At 37.8% G+C, this 14,790-nt stretch overlaps 1 protein-coding gene across 1 annotated transcript in view; it reads left to right on the forward strand.

Annotated features, from left to right (window-relative positions):
• The window catches only part of MAP3K5 (mitogen-activated protein kinase kinase kinase 5), a 97,417-nt gene that overhangs the window by 63,306 nt on the left and 19,321 nt on the right, over positions 1–14,790 (forward strand). The window contains exons 12-17 of the mRNA XM_062490106.1: positions 1,709–1,758; positions 5,922–6,017; positions 7,413–7,494; positions 8,936–9,069; positions 12,938–13,065; positions 14,048–14,184. Of these exons, the coding sequence (XP_062346090.1) occupies positions 1,709–1,758; positions 5,922–6,017; positions 7,413–7,494; positions 8,936–9,069; positions 12,938–13,065; positions 14,048–14,184 (627 nt within the window). The remainder of the gene's footprint in view (positions 1–1,708; positions 1,759–5,921; positions 6,018–7,412; positions 7,495–8,935; positions 9,070–12,937; positions 13,066–14,047; positions 14,185–14,790) is intronic.

Here is a 14,790-nt window from a genome sequence, read left to right on the forward strand (position 1 = left end):
TGAGCATTTCTGCCTCTCAAGAAATATATTTTAATTTATTTGGATTTTAGAATATTCCCAGTACTGGCAATTGGACAAGCACCAATAGCTAAGGTTTGAAGAGAGTTTATAAGCATGGAAAATTGGAAACTAGCAGATTTTGTATATGAAGGGGGTTGTAAAAGACTGTGCAGAAACCCCTCCTCATTAGCATAGGGATTGAGTTGATCTTCCTTCATTCGAAAGAACCAGGCAACTCAAATAGTAGTTTCAAAAACATGCCAAAACAAGGATCAGTTTGTTCTTCCACTTCAAGATGCAAATCCAGCTTTTCCGAATATTGGGCTACTCTCCTGTTCCTTTACCCCATTAAAGAAATCCTTACTCCATTTAACACTGAAGAGAAATTGAAGTTACTGCTTTGTGCTTTACTCTTACAATAGTTATGAAACTTGTGCATCAAGAAAGATATTTGCTTGTGCTTTTGGCCCATTGTGTTAGGCATTTCATATTAGCATCACAACATTTAATGTGATTTGAGCAGGAAAGGAAGAATTACAGAGGAGCAAAAAATTGATGTAAGAATCTTCATAGAAAGCTATTAGAGCTGGGAGAGTAATTTCCACTGTCGTTTTCTGCATGTTGTGCAACTATTTCAGTGGTGTATCTGTTCTGACTTCTGTATATTTCACTATCATTTTATAACCTACACATTTTCGAGTCTTCTTTTGGAATACATTTAATTATGTTTGTATTTGACAGTATGCCCTTGCTCAGATCACTAAAAGGCCAAATGAAATTCAGCTGCAGAAAGCAAAGGTTCTTCAAATATGTGGCTCATTGTGATGGGATCCCAATGTTGCCAGGGCTGTGAGGTAGTGTAGTTCCACCTTTTCCTGAAAGGAGAATGTTTTCTTTAGAAGATACAAAAGGCTTCTGTTTGCTACAGTAAAGTTTTAATAGAACATAAACATAGAGCAATATAACTGTCTACAGAGAACTCAGTTCTGCTGAATGTGACAGCTATAAATTTAAAAGATCTCAAAATAGATGAGGCCTGTCCCTTTGTGTTTTCATAGGGTGGCTTGTTTCTTCCAGCCGTCTTTCTTCTTTCACCCCAGGAGCAGTTAGGGGTTTTGGTGCATTCTTATCACTCTCTTTTGGATTCCTAGTGAAATAGTCTCCTTTTGTTTCTTTGGACACTTTGCTTTCATATTTGAGTAATTCTTCCTACTCTTCAGGAATTTCCTACTTTGCTCTCCTGCTTTTCTACTTCTAGCTTTCTCCACCTGACCTTCTCCCACATTAGGGGATTGAGTGTGCAGAGCAAGCTCTCCTTATTCTCAGATGTGGAATATTTTCCCCCCTCCTTTCCTGAGTATCACATGTGATCCCAAACAAGGCTATACTGGCATCTCTTCTGATCTAGTCTTTTGAGTGTTTTCTAAAATGGTAAATTGTGTTTGCAGTGTAAACAGTGAAGAAATAACCCAAAACTTCTAATAAATAAACTAATAATAAATCCAAATGTAGAACTTCTGTTGCTTTGGTTTTGGTTGGAAAAAAATGCCTTGAAAAATAGGTGTTAACAGATAATAAATAGGCTGTTGTCATTTGAGTGTTTCCCTTTCCATCTTATGAGCTTCATTCTAGAAGATATGCCTACTGGCCCTTCATACATAAGGAGGAATATTTTATTTATTTATTTATTTATTACTATGTGTTACAGAAAGGTATCCATGAGTGGAACTTCTGTGCTGCTTCTATTAGAGGGGTAAGGTAAGTTGTTTCCCTTTTTCATTTTGAAATTAAAGGAATAACTGAATGAATTTTGTATTATGCTGCTGCTGTGGACCTTGGAGTGATATTCTATCACAGCTGTAGCCTCTTGCAATCTATTCTCCATCTTAGTCTCTTTTTTCCTTTTCCTGAGGATTTATCTGTATTTGTCATCCTGCAACTTTCCACTTTCCTTTTAGTGTAATTAAAAAAAAAGTCCATAAAACTCACATTTTTTAAATAGTCGTTGCTCTGTTCTAATAATAACTGTTCCATACACAGACTTGTTGCTATGTCTGCAGGACGTTTTTGCACAGATGGATGATTCTGTTCCTTCCAAAAAGTAACTTAAAACTATCAATAGGAACAAAAATTTGATCCTGTGGGATTCATCTTATTTTAGGCAAAAATTGCAATGATATGCTTAGTTCAGTCTGGTTTGGGTTTTGGCTACACTATGTTTTTGTGTGTGCCTCTAAAAAAATAGAGGGGAAAGAAAGAATTTATTTATTTATTTATTTATTTACTGGCATTTTAGTTTTTCCTTCCCCTTATTAAACCATGCTGTGGTCAGTACTGTTTCTAGTGTAACCTCCTGCTTTGGTTATTTAAACTGAATTGTCATTTAATTTTTCAATTGACTTTCCAGTCTGTTCATCTGAACAGATGTCCAAAACAACTCAGATGACTTTATAGTGAGCCAAGAGTCACTGTGAATTCTTAGAGAACTCTCTGGCTCCCTCCATGAGGAGCTGCAGGGGGAAATATTTATCTTATGCATGCATGAAGCTGAATAAGTTTTTTTTTTTCCTTTTAAATATATGCAAGTTTCTGACCACTTAAGTTTTCAGTGTTTTACAGGGTTTTTTTCCCTAGTTTTATGAAGGCAAGTATTGTTTGGAATGGGTGAGCCTGCAGAACTAGGCCTGCTTCTAATCTATTTTTGTATCAAGACTGTTTTTGGCTACTTTGAGGCTCCTAGACTTAAAGTCGTCTAGGAAGGGGCAGTTCCCAGCTTTATAAGGATTCTCAACCCTTCTAGACTAATAAGTCTGCTTTAGAAATGCAGCCTTAATGTACAAGGCAAGGCTTTGTACATGAGCTTGGAGGCTTTTATGACAAAGACGTCCATAAATATTTATGGCACTCCATAAAGAGACAGCAGGTCTGGAGAGGCACCTAGCTTTGAAATGGCTCACGTTTTTGGTAAATACTTCACAGCAGTGACAGAGTCACTTCTTCTGCCTGCTGTGTAACAGCCAGCGCAATCAGCATTTTGTTTCACAAGTAATAAGGTTCAGCTCTGAAGAACTGCTAAGCAACTTGGAAAATATGTAGAATTCTCTGAGCAGAACAGTGCTAAATCACACTCTATATGCAGGAAGTCATAGTAACTGGCTTTAGTGAAAGAAACTCATTGATTACCAGTTTGTGTGCCAGTATAAGTAGCTCTGCTTTTGCCATATGCCTTCTTGACCTCTTAAATGCAAGTGTTTTTTATTGAATTGGCCCAGAAAGTGCTGTTATTCTTTAAAGGATTTATCAGAGCTTTTGGAACATGGCTGTTTCCCCAAGGTACTTGGCATCCTAGTTTATCAAGCAAAGTTCCTTCTGTTCTGCAGAGCTTACAGCATATGAGCAAGAAAATAGGAAATTTTATTTTTCCAATTGAAAAACAAAAACTCAAGTGGTGGATGAAGTTTGCTAGACTACAGGTTGGCTTTTATTCACTGCTCAGGAGAAGTCCTGGATTATGAAATAACCACTACTTGTGTTGTTTCTATGGGAGAGTGCCTCATAAGTCTGCATCCAGTTTTTTATTGCTCAAGAACTTAGACAAACTTGAGACAAGGATATTTGTCTTCCATCCCAAGCTCTTGGAGCTTTGAATCTCACCATACTACTTAATTACAATGAGAGCTGCCAGTACTGCTAGACTTCTAGAAAACACACTGAAGTTCCACACAGGTCCTTTTCTGTGATTCCTACTAAACACCTGAACAGGTGTTCACCTGTTTAATCTGCTGCTTCATCTGGAAGTACTAGTAATCAGTAGTTACAACATTTGCAGTATTTCTTATCAGCTAAGGGGTGTTCTGGATGTACATCAGCTGGGCACAAGGCCATGCTACCCTTGCTTCCCTATTTGTTTTTGGAGTTTGGTGAATTCAGCCCCATTTCTGCTGTCACAGATGTCTGTGGGTACTACATCTGCTTGGGCCCTGTCAGAGTGAGGCATTTCCTGAGCAAATTATCCTGTGTCTTTTTATAACTCGGGTGATTTTTAGTCTTCCTTTTTCCAGTTTAGCTTTTTCTTTTTTCTTTTTTCTTTTTTCTTTTTTCTTTTTTCTTTTTTCTTTTTTCTTTTTTCTTTTTTCTTTTTTCTTTTTTCTTTTTTCTTTTTTCTTTTTTCTTTTTTCTTTTTTCTTTTTTCTTTTTTCTTTCTTTTTTTTTTTTTTTTTCTGGGAGGAAAGCAACATATAAGCAATGTAAACCCTCACTTAAAGGTCTTAAATATTTCCCCAGCCTCTGTGTACACTCCACATTCTTACCCTTTTATTCACTGTGGTGTTTGTCAGTGGTTTCTGGGCATGTCAGGTTTCAGCTGACAGTTTAGTCAGTAAAATGTTTCAATGCACATGGAACTTGAATGAGTAATTCTGTTAATATCAGTTACTCCATATCTAGAGAGTTTACTTATATGCTTGAAAAGCTTGGGTTAGTCTATAAGCTCAGGGCAGTGACTGTCTTCCTAAATGTGTACACTACTTAGCATTTATGAATTTTCCTAATGTAAAAATAAATGAGTCACTCCACACAGAGACAAATATCCTTATCATGAAACTCATTATTTTCATAAGTAGCTTTAAGAAAGCCAGACATCCCCCCCCCCCCCCCCAGATTGTCTAAAGAGTCATTTGTGTATTAGAATTTACAGGGTTTTACCGTAGGGCAGTCATAAAACAAAGCAAGGATCAGGCAATCTTAAACACTTATTAAAGGCTCAAAATTCCAAGTATTTCCAGATACTTAAAAAAAACCCCGTTACACTAACCAAATCATCAATCCTTTGGCACAACATAGTACATAATTCTACTTTATTGTGGTACAAATTAAGTAGTAACATGATGGCTGTCTTGATCCATCTAAAATAGATTGATGTCACTAGCACTATGGATTTTGTCCAGTATGTTAATAAGCTTAATAAGGAGACTTAATTTGTCTTGTTTTCTCAAATACTGCATTATTTTCCCTTGTAACACTCCTAGCCATTTCCCTCCTCCCTTTTCCAATGCAGTAAGAATCAATTATACTACATCGGCTTGACAGCTGTCACTCAATAAGTAACAAAGTTACAGAAAGAGCAATTTCAAATAACATTTAATATTTTCTATAAGGAGCAGAGTAATAACATGCATATAAAACAATTCTGATGAATGAATATCTTTGCATGAACTGCTACCTGCTTGGTGTGGAAAACTGACAACTGTACAAGAGTTTGCACTTCTTTTTCTATTGAGACATTTATGCATCCATTAAAAAATGGCATACATGCCTCCTCTTTATCTTTAACTGCTCTGCAGTTAAAGCAGATGAAACCAAAACTGAAGGAAGATGTGAGCAGGAAAGGGTAATAAAGTAATTCACCTCATATTTAGATACTCACTTAATTTAAAAATATTTTCCAACTTACTGTCAAGGTACCAATTAACAAGAAACTGAGTAGAAACAGTTGTTTTCAAGACTGAGCTGTGGCTGATGTCTAAAACACAAAGAACTCACTATTTCAGTTCAAAGTCCAACTTTCTAATATGATCCTGAAAGGTGGTTTCCTTCTGGTTGCAGGAGTGAAAATTAAGGGCCTTGCCTAAATGTACTGGAAACAAAAATGTGACAGGTCAAAGGAAATATTCCTATTAATTTCTTTGCTCCTACTCTTTCTTGGGCAATGTGTGGACAAGTGGGGCAAGCTGAATGATAGCAAACATTAGAATGTGAACTTTGGAGAATACAAGAGAGTGATTTTACAATAAGGAAAAACTAGGATTCTCAGATTTAATCTGATGCTTTCCCATGTTAAAAGGGTTGATCTGTATGGTTTGACAAAACTGGTAGAAGTCTAAGTGCTTCTTTCCAATAAACTTTCTTGGCCGCTCTTTCAGCATTTCAAAGTTTGAGGAACGATGCTGTTTCTTGTACGTGCTGCACAACTCAGATGACTTTCAAATCTATTTCTGCACAGAACTTCATTGTAGAAGGTGGGTCACTGCTGTTATTTCAGAAAAAAACATGGGCTTTGATGGGATAGAGGGTGTCTGCATGCACAGCAGGGACTGACTGTTTCAGAGCTATGGTGAAAGTTGATCTGAGTGTCCTCAGTGATCAGCGTCTTTTGTGTGAAAGTACACAGCACCCTGTGTACCTTAATGCACTGGAGATCTGATGTATGAAGGATCAAAGACAAAGGTCAGACAAACATTAGAAATATATACAATTCTAAATATAATTTTTTTACACACACCTTTCTGGGATTTGTAACACTTATCATATTATGGCTTACTAAAAGCATGTGCCCCCAGGTCAACAAAGCATCCTAAACTTTTGAAAGACTTACTGTAGCGGGAACATTTGGAATAGCAACAAAGTCTGGTCAAAATTACTCTGTAACGGTAAATACATTTTTATTTACAATTAAAAACAAGCACACTTGATTTCCTTAGCATTAGCATACGTTTACATAAGTAAGATTGTACCTGTGTCCCTGCAGGAAATTTGGCAGAGGTTAGGGGTGTCTCAGTTTCTCTAAGCTGTGTTTCCGCTGCATAAACTTGAGGCTGTGGTGTTGAATTGATCCTGGAAGCATTGACAAAGGAAATTTCACATCTCTTTGGGCTAAAATGGCTGCAAATTTGCCTAAAATCACCACAGTACTCTCTATTAATGACTGGATCCACCTCACAGCCCAGTCTCTAGCTTGTTCTTTCATCCATTCCAGTTCATATAGGCTCTTTTACCACGTTCATTCCCCTTCACATTTGAGCTGTTCTCAAGAGATGAGTAAGCAGTACCTTAGCATGCTTTTTGTACTTGCCTTCTTTCAAAAGGGTAGAAGTAATTTATAATAGGTTTTTTAAATGAAAAGTAATGAAATAGACATCCTTTTCATTCAAGGGAAACCTTGAAGCTAAAATTCCTACACTACAAAAACTCTTCCAAGTGTAGCAAGACTTCCCAGCACTTCTCATGATGCTTCAATGCTTTCAGTGGACATAAAGAAATGGTGGTATATGAGGAGAATTTCAACCAAGCTGTAGATTTTGAAATACTAATTCCATTAATAATTTCAGATATAATGGATTTTTTGTACATGTAAAAGAAGCAGAAAAACTTCAGATTTTGATGGCTAAATCACCATGTAAACAAAATTTTTCTTCTGACAAGCAAACTTACACACTGAATTTATACTTACTGTACAACTTACACTTAAATAGATTTACATATTCATTGTTATTGCTTATTATGTAGTTATATAAAACAATAATTACTGTACTTGTGTCCTCTCTTGAGCCCTTCATTACTTTGTTCCTATACTGTCTCAAGTTACTGTCTCAAGCGTGTGTTTGCTTTTTTTTCCTCTCTTTTTTTTTTAACAGATTTTTTGACATGGTGAACAGTATCACTGAAGAAATGGGGAAGACTACAGAGGAAGGGGAATGTGATGGAGATTCTCTAGAGGTATTTCTACTTTTTCTTCTCCCAACATGCAAAGTTGTGGGCTTCTAGTCTAGCACTCCACCAAAGTAAATTATTCATTCCTTTTCCAGGGATGAGTGAAGTTAATTAGTGAAGTTGCTGTTCACAGTGTGTTCTCACCTGGAGTTTTATCTCAACACACACAAAATTGCAGAAGGGAGTATCAGGATATTGGGTGCAATGCAGCACTTAAGATGTTTAGGCTTTCTTTTAGGTGGCAGGGAGCAGGATGGAATACCTAAGCCCCTCTCCTATCACATGAAAATCTGGTGTCCTGAAGCTTTAGAGATATCCATAACTAACTGAGAGAGTAGGTGCTGTGCAATGAATACAGACAGCCCTCTGTCCCAGTTTTGATGTTGGCATTTTATAACACATTTGTAACATATTTTATAATGTTCTCTCTCTGAGATCCGAGATTAGACAAAGGGAAACCACAAGGGGTGACTTGTGGCAGAGGAAAAAAAAAACCACCTACGGAGAACCTTAGGGTGCCTTTTTGTTTATTTTAGCAAGAAGAAAAGCAGTGGGTGACTTGATTACAGTGGATAAGTATTTTTACAGGAAAAACAGCAATGTGCTAATGGTCTCTTTAATCTCTTGAATAAAAATGTAATTAAATAATGACAACAAAAAATTAATTAAGAGGCATGACTTTACCATGAGAATAATTGATTGCTGAAAAAAGCTGCTGAAAGAAGTAGCGGATTCTTTCTTTTATTAAAAGGACACCCATCTCTGTATGGAAGAAAATAAAAAATACTTTACCTAGGCCCAAGCTACTGGGTTTAGCACAGGGGTGAGCTCGTGAAATTCTGTGTTACACAAGAGGACACATCAGGTAATCTCTCTAACAAATGTTTTTGGGCCGGCCTTAAACTCTTTGAAATTCAAACTCGGCTGAAACCACGCTTAACGCACTGCAGTGCTGACTAAGCTCCATTGGCACAGTCTGCTGGCAGAGCCGGCAGTGTCGGAATTGAGGCTGTGCTGGTTTTGGCAGCCGTGGGGAGGTCAGGAGAGACCCTGTGAGGGATGAGGAGCGTCCTGCCTTGCTCGCTGTGGCCGAGCGGGAGCCGGGCTGTGTCTGGCGCTCAGCGAGTGCCCTCTGTAGCCGGCTCTGGTGGCGCGGCTCCTGCTGGCACAGCTGCGAGTGCTGCTCTCCGGCCGAACCGCGCTGACCCGCCACGGCAAAGCTCCGCTTAACGCGCTTCCCTGAAAAGGCTGCCTCAGAGGCCGTGGGGAAACACAGCTGGGTCTGCACGGTATCCCACTTGGCATCTTAAAGCGGTTTATTTTCTTTATCCTCTGTGATCTGCAGAAAGCTGCGAGCATCTTAGATGCCTTAGTTATGATCGCGGGGTCAGACAGAATAAATGTTATCCTTCTGTTCCATTTCACGTTGTTGTTGTTTGCTTTGCAGTATGATTATGAGTATGATGAGAATGGTGAGCGAGTCATTCTGGGAAAAGGAACGTACGGCATCGTATATGCAGGACGAGATCTGAGCAATCAAGTCAGAATTGCTATTAAAGAAATCCCAGAGAGAGACAGCAGGTATGGGAACTGTGATTATTTCCACATTTTGTGCATTACATGTTTTCATCACTAATGTGGTCAAGGAATTTGCTGATCAGGAGTGCCTCTTCTACAAAGCTGCCCATAAATTACCTGTCTGTGGTATATAGCGGTGTTCTCTATCTTTGCACAAGTCGTGGAGTAGCTTGTAATCACAACTGAGAATTCAGATGTTTGCTGGGTTTGGTACTGGTATTTTTTCCTTGAAACAAAACCACTGAAGAATATCACTCAAGCACCTGGTGATGAACCCTATCTACTTAGACATATTCAGGGATGTCCTTATAAAAGACCTGTTGAAATTCATGATTTCTGGATTCCTTTAAAATTCCGTGTCTGAATTGCTGACAAAGGCATTTTTCTTTCTTGTTTTTGCACCATTTTGAAGCCTCATAACATTAGAATAAATCGTGTGAAATATATATATATATTTTTTTTTAAGTGCATAACGTCTCTATGTATGTGTAATCCTCTCCTGTATAAAGGTTGCCATGTAAGGACCAGGCACTTAATGTCCTTAGTATTTGTGTATCTGAAGACTTCCAGGTTATCCTATTTTGTATACAAAGATTTCCACAAATATTGTGATAAAAGTGATATGAAATCTAAAGTTAAGAGTTTTCAGGTGAAACTGACTGTATTAAATTATGAGATTTAGCTCAGTTTCTTTTTCATAGGTCTGTCTTGTGGGCTTCGCTTTGGTTATTCTGTTCTGACTTGTTTTTTTTTTCTTTGTTATTTAAAAATTTACACTTCTAAATCTTGGCTGTTCAGATGGATATGTGGTCTAATATTTTTTCTATTTTCATAATCTTTTAAAGGTACTACAACTTAGAGTATAGAGAGGGGTATCCTTCCATCCTCTATATTGTTATTCCAAATTGAACTTCAATATATGTTATAATTTACCAGAAAGTATGGCCTTATTACATAAAATGATCTGTTGACTCAAAATTGTTGCAAGTTTTCTGTCCGTTAGAAGAAATTTGCTTGTAACAACTGTGGTTAATAGAAAGATAGCCTGAATACAGAGTAACTATTTTAAAGGAAAAAAAATCCAGGTTTTTCTTCTCCAATACACGTTCTAAAGGATATTTCAAGGGAAAAGGTTTCTGAATCAGTGTGCAAAGCATACCACAGAAAATATTATTAGGAAGGCGTTAGTCTTTCATCTAAATATTTAGAGGCTTCCAGAATGAATTTCAAGTATTATTCTTTTAATGGCAAAGTAAGACAAATTTATTAATTCACTTCTGGTTAATTGTAACCTGATCTTTTCACACTTTGAAAGAAGTTCATAGAAAGAAAAAAATCACTGAAGTTAATTTGTATAATTTTAAAAGTGAGAATTACTACCTTTTGAATTTGTAAAAAATAGTAAAGTTCTTAGTCAGGACTAGATATTAAAATATTTCTATGCAAAAAGCAGTGAGTCTTCAATTTTGCTGTAGGTTGAATAAACGCTATTGAATTATTTACTTATCAGGAAATGTTAGACTAGAGACACATTCCCTATTCCAACAAAGAGGAAATCAGGAAAAAAAGTCAGGACAGCTTCTTGAAGGAACAAGCATCTCCTGGAAAACTCAGACACCAAAAGGAGGCCTACAAAGGGTGGAAGCAAGGACGTGTAGCCTGGGAGGAATACAGAGAAAATGGATATTGTCTGAGCAGCCAGGATCAGGTTAGGAAAGCCAAAGTACCTAAAAGAATTAAATCTGGCCAGGGATGTCAAGGGCATCATGAAAAGCCTCTGTAAGTACATGGTGACAAAAGAAAGGCTAGGGGAAATGTGGACCTTGTCCAGAAGGAAACTGGAGACGTGGTTATCCCGGCTGAGGTATTTGACAGCTTTTCTGCTTTAGTCTTCAACAAGTGCTCCAGCCACACTGCACAAGTCACAGGAGGCAAAGGCAGGAGTTGGGAGAATCAAAACCCACCTGCCATAGAAGATCAGGTTTGAGGCCATCTGAGGAACCTGAACATGCACAAGTCCCTTGGGCCTGAAGAGTTACATCCATGGGTTCCCACTGACTGGAAAGGGGAGGTAAACCCCCTGTGTTTAGAAAGGGAATAAGGAAGACCAGGGAACTAAAGGTCAGTCAGTTTTACCTCTATTCCTGAATGTGATCATGGAACAGCTTCTCTTTAAAACTGTGCTTAGGCACATGGAAAATAATGAGGTGGTTGATGACAGCAGACATGGCAACACTAAGGGCAAATCACGCCTAACAAATCTGGTGGCCTTCTGTGACAGGGTTACAGCAGTGGCAGATAAGGGAAGAGTTACTGACAAGGCCAGCTTGGATAGAGCCTTGACGGAGATGCCCCTGACAATGGGAGACACCCCTGCCCATGTCAGTAGGGTTGGAGCTTTAAAGTCTCTCCCTAACTCCAACCATTCTATGATGATGATTTAGAATTTTTGTTCATACCATTTAAAGTCTTCTAGTGATTAAGTCCTAAAACAAAAAAATGCTTCATCCTAGGGAAAAATTTTCTTATGGCTTTATTTTATTTGCAAAATTATTTTGTTGCTCAAGTCTCAACTGTGCTGTTTAAAAGTGCAGGAAGAAGAATTATAATGGTTTTGTTGCTGCTACTGCTCAGAATTAGTATCTCATTAACAGAACTCAGGAATACAATCTTTGATTTTGCATTTCTATATGACTAACAATGTAGTCAGCATCTTTATAATCATGTGGAGAGATAAAGGAAAACTCAAATTAGTTTTTAGTAAACAGACTCAGAGTTGCATAATCATACTTTTCATTAACCAAATAATTATTTTCTGCAACAGTTGCTCTCCAGTGGGATTTTCAGATGACCACTTTTTAAAATTTTCCCTACACTTTTTTAAGAGTTCAGCCTCCGCTAGTAGCTTGATGCTCTTTGAGGGAGAGATGATAACTACCTGTGCTAATAGGGAGTGGAAGTCACAGGTATTTTTCCCATAACAACTTCAGTTGCAAATGCTGCAACTACTTTTCACATTTGGACTGACAGAAGGAGGTCAGTGTCCTTCATCTATTCAGCTACCCTGAAAGTGTTGTCACAGATGTTAGTGCTTTAGAATACATAGCTACCAGACTGTCAGCATATTGTCTACATTTTGCCAGAAATACACAGAAAATACACAAAATCTGGCAGCTGACCCACATCCAAGGGAAGCATAAGGGCAGGCCTAAGTTTGGAAGAGTGTCAGGGTGGACCTAATACATGAGCTCAGCACATCAACTGCTGAGCTCTGGTGGTGTTCAACACTAGAGAAAGATCCTGACTCCAGAAACTTTCAAGGTAAAAAGGGTGTTGAAAAGCATATCTCTGAAAAATACTTTGCCTTGGACTAAATTGAATTTGGTGAAATTGTTTTGATTTCTTCTTCTAAATATCTCTCCATTAATGATTTCTGTTTTCTTACTCTGATACCCCATCTTCCCTTCAGCAAAGACTTCTACTTTAAAATTTAAATGGTGATTCGTTTTCATTATTGAAGTGTTTTTATTTATACACTAGCTTTACAGTTGACTAGTTCACTTTGGGACCAATATGAATCCAATTACTTTCAAAACTGTTTATTCTCTTGGAGTTAGTCTGGAGTGGCATTTGTTTTTCAGATTTTTTTTTTCTCACACTATATATGTTTGTAACATTTTGTGCATATGGATACAGAATATTATATGCATTTTGTGTATGTTATTTATATTTACAAAAGATTACATAGTACTTTAGTATGTGCTGGTCACAACCAGTGTTAAATTCATTTAACACCTACTCATTTTCAATGTAAGCTGTTTCAAAGCTTTCTTCACCAAGATGAGGAATAAACTGGTTCTTTGCTTTCCAGGTACTCCCAACCTCTGCATGAAGAAATAGCTTTGCATAAGCATCTCAAACATAAGAACATTGTCCAGTATTTAGGTTCTCTTAGTGAGAATGGCTTCATCAAAATATTCATGGAACAGGTGCCAGGTGGTAAGTTTTGGGGGGAGACTGGTTTGATGGTTGATGGGTTTGTTTGGGGCTTTTTAGCATTTTAAAAGGATAAAAACACATAATAGGGCCATGAGACATATTTCATATAGGTGTAATATTCTATAGTGTCCTTTTCTGAAATCAGTAGGGAAAACTGTGTATTCAAGCTGCTTGAGTAGTTAGATGTGGTGTGCTACAGATAAAGCTCAGATCATTGCTATAGAAGGTGAGCTCCTTTTACCTACAGATCAGTGGTGGACTGACCCTGGCTGGATCCCAGGTGCCCACCAAAGCTACTCTGTCACTCTGCTCCTCAGCTGGATAGGGGAGGGAGAATGCAACACAAGGCTCATGGGTTGTGATAAGGACAGGGAGAGATCACTCACCAGTTACCATCACAGGCAAAATGGACTTGACTTGGAGAGACTTATTTAAGTCATTGTCTACCCAGTCTGAGTAGGGTACTGAGAAATAAAGCCAAATCTGAGAAACACATCCCCCCCGGCCCCTCCATTCTTTCTGGGCTTAAATTCACTTAGGATTTTCTCTCTCTTCTCCTACCAGTGGTGCAGGGGGATGGGGAATGTGGTTAGTTCATCAGAATTGTCACTCCTTCTTCCTCAGAGGGAGGATTCCTCACTTCCTTGCCCTGCTCCAGCATGGGTGGGGTTCCTTCCAAGAGAGACAGTCTTCCATAAACTTCTCCAATGTGAGTCCTTCCCATGGGCTTCTGTTCTTCACAAACTGCCCGGGAGATACTAAGACTCTCTCTTTAATTGCTCAGGCCAGTGGTGATGCAAGTAAGCATTTGACTGGAGAGGACTTTGGTTATAGATGAGATGCCTACACTCGGACTGGGATTGATGCTTGTTGTTACTTTTTTTCGTTGGGGGAGAAAGCAGAATAAAAAATAAGATTTTGTTAATCCTCATTAATAAAAATGAGGATTTTTGTTCTCACTTTTTGCTCTCCAAAATTATAGGCAGTCTTTCTGCTCTTCTACGATCAAAATGGGGACCATTAAAAAATAATGAGCAGACAATTGGCTTTTATACCAAGCAGATTCTTGAAGGATTAAAATACCTCCATGATAACCAAATAGTGCATCGAGATATAAAGGTAAGAATTTGCAGAGAATTAAGCATGACAGTATTATGTAACTGCATAGCCATTTATTTTTCCTGTAATTTAAAAGCTTTTTTTCCTGAAAGCTCTCTGCTATTCTGAATCATGGGTTAGGCAGGTAAACCATTGATGATTTCAATTTGCACCAATAAAATCTGTTTGGGGTTTTTTATTTTAGGAAAATTCACATATAGCAAGTTAATACATGATAAAGTAGATACTTCTTTTTCTGTTTTCAAAGACGTGACTGAACTTTCATAAAACCTCATCGAAGTGAAGAAGATTGTGGATGGGATAATTAGCAAGTTCTTTGCCAAGGAGATTGCAGATGAAAAAGTGTTTGACTTGTTTTTTGGGGTTTTTTTAAAGCCTTTTTTCCTCTTTTAGTATTCTTTAACTGAATTCCTTCTGGTAAGAGGGGAAATTCACTTTGAGATGAAGTTTTTGTTAATGGGATTACATAAGACAGGAACATTATTGATTTCTCTTTCATCTCCTCTCTTAAGAAGTCACTTACTTAGTAAGGAGTGCATTGTAAAAACAGGTTATGCAAAAAGTCTTAGAGATGAAGAGTCTGCAGAGAAAAAATAATTGCTCTGC

The sequence above is a fragment of the Cinclus cinclus genome, chromosome 3 (genome assembly GCF_963662255.1).
Source record: "Cinclus cinclus chromosome 3, bCinCin1.1, whole genome shotgun sequence".
Taxonomy (NCBI): Eukaryota; Metazoa; Chordata; class Aves; order Passeriformes; family Cinclidae; genus Cinclus; species Cinclus cinclus.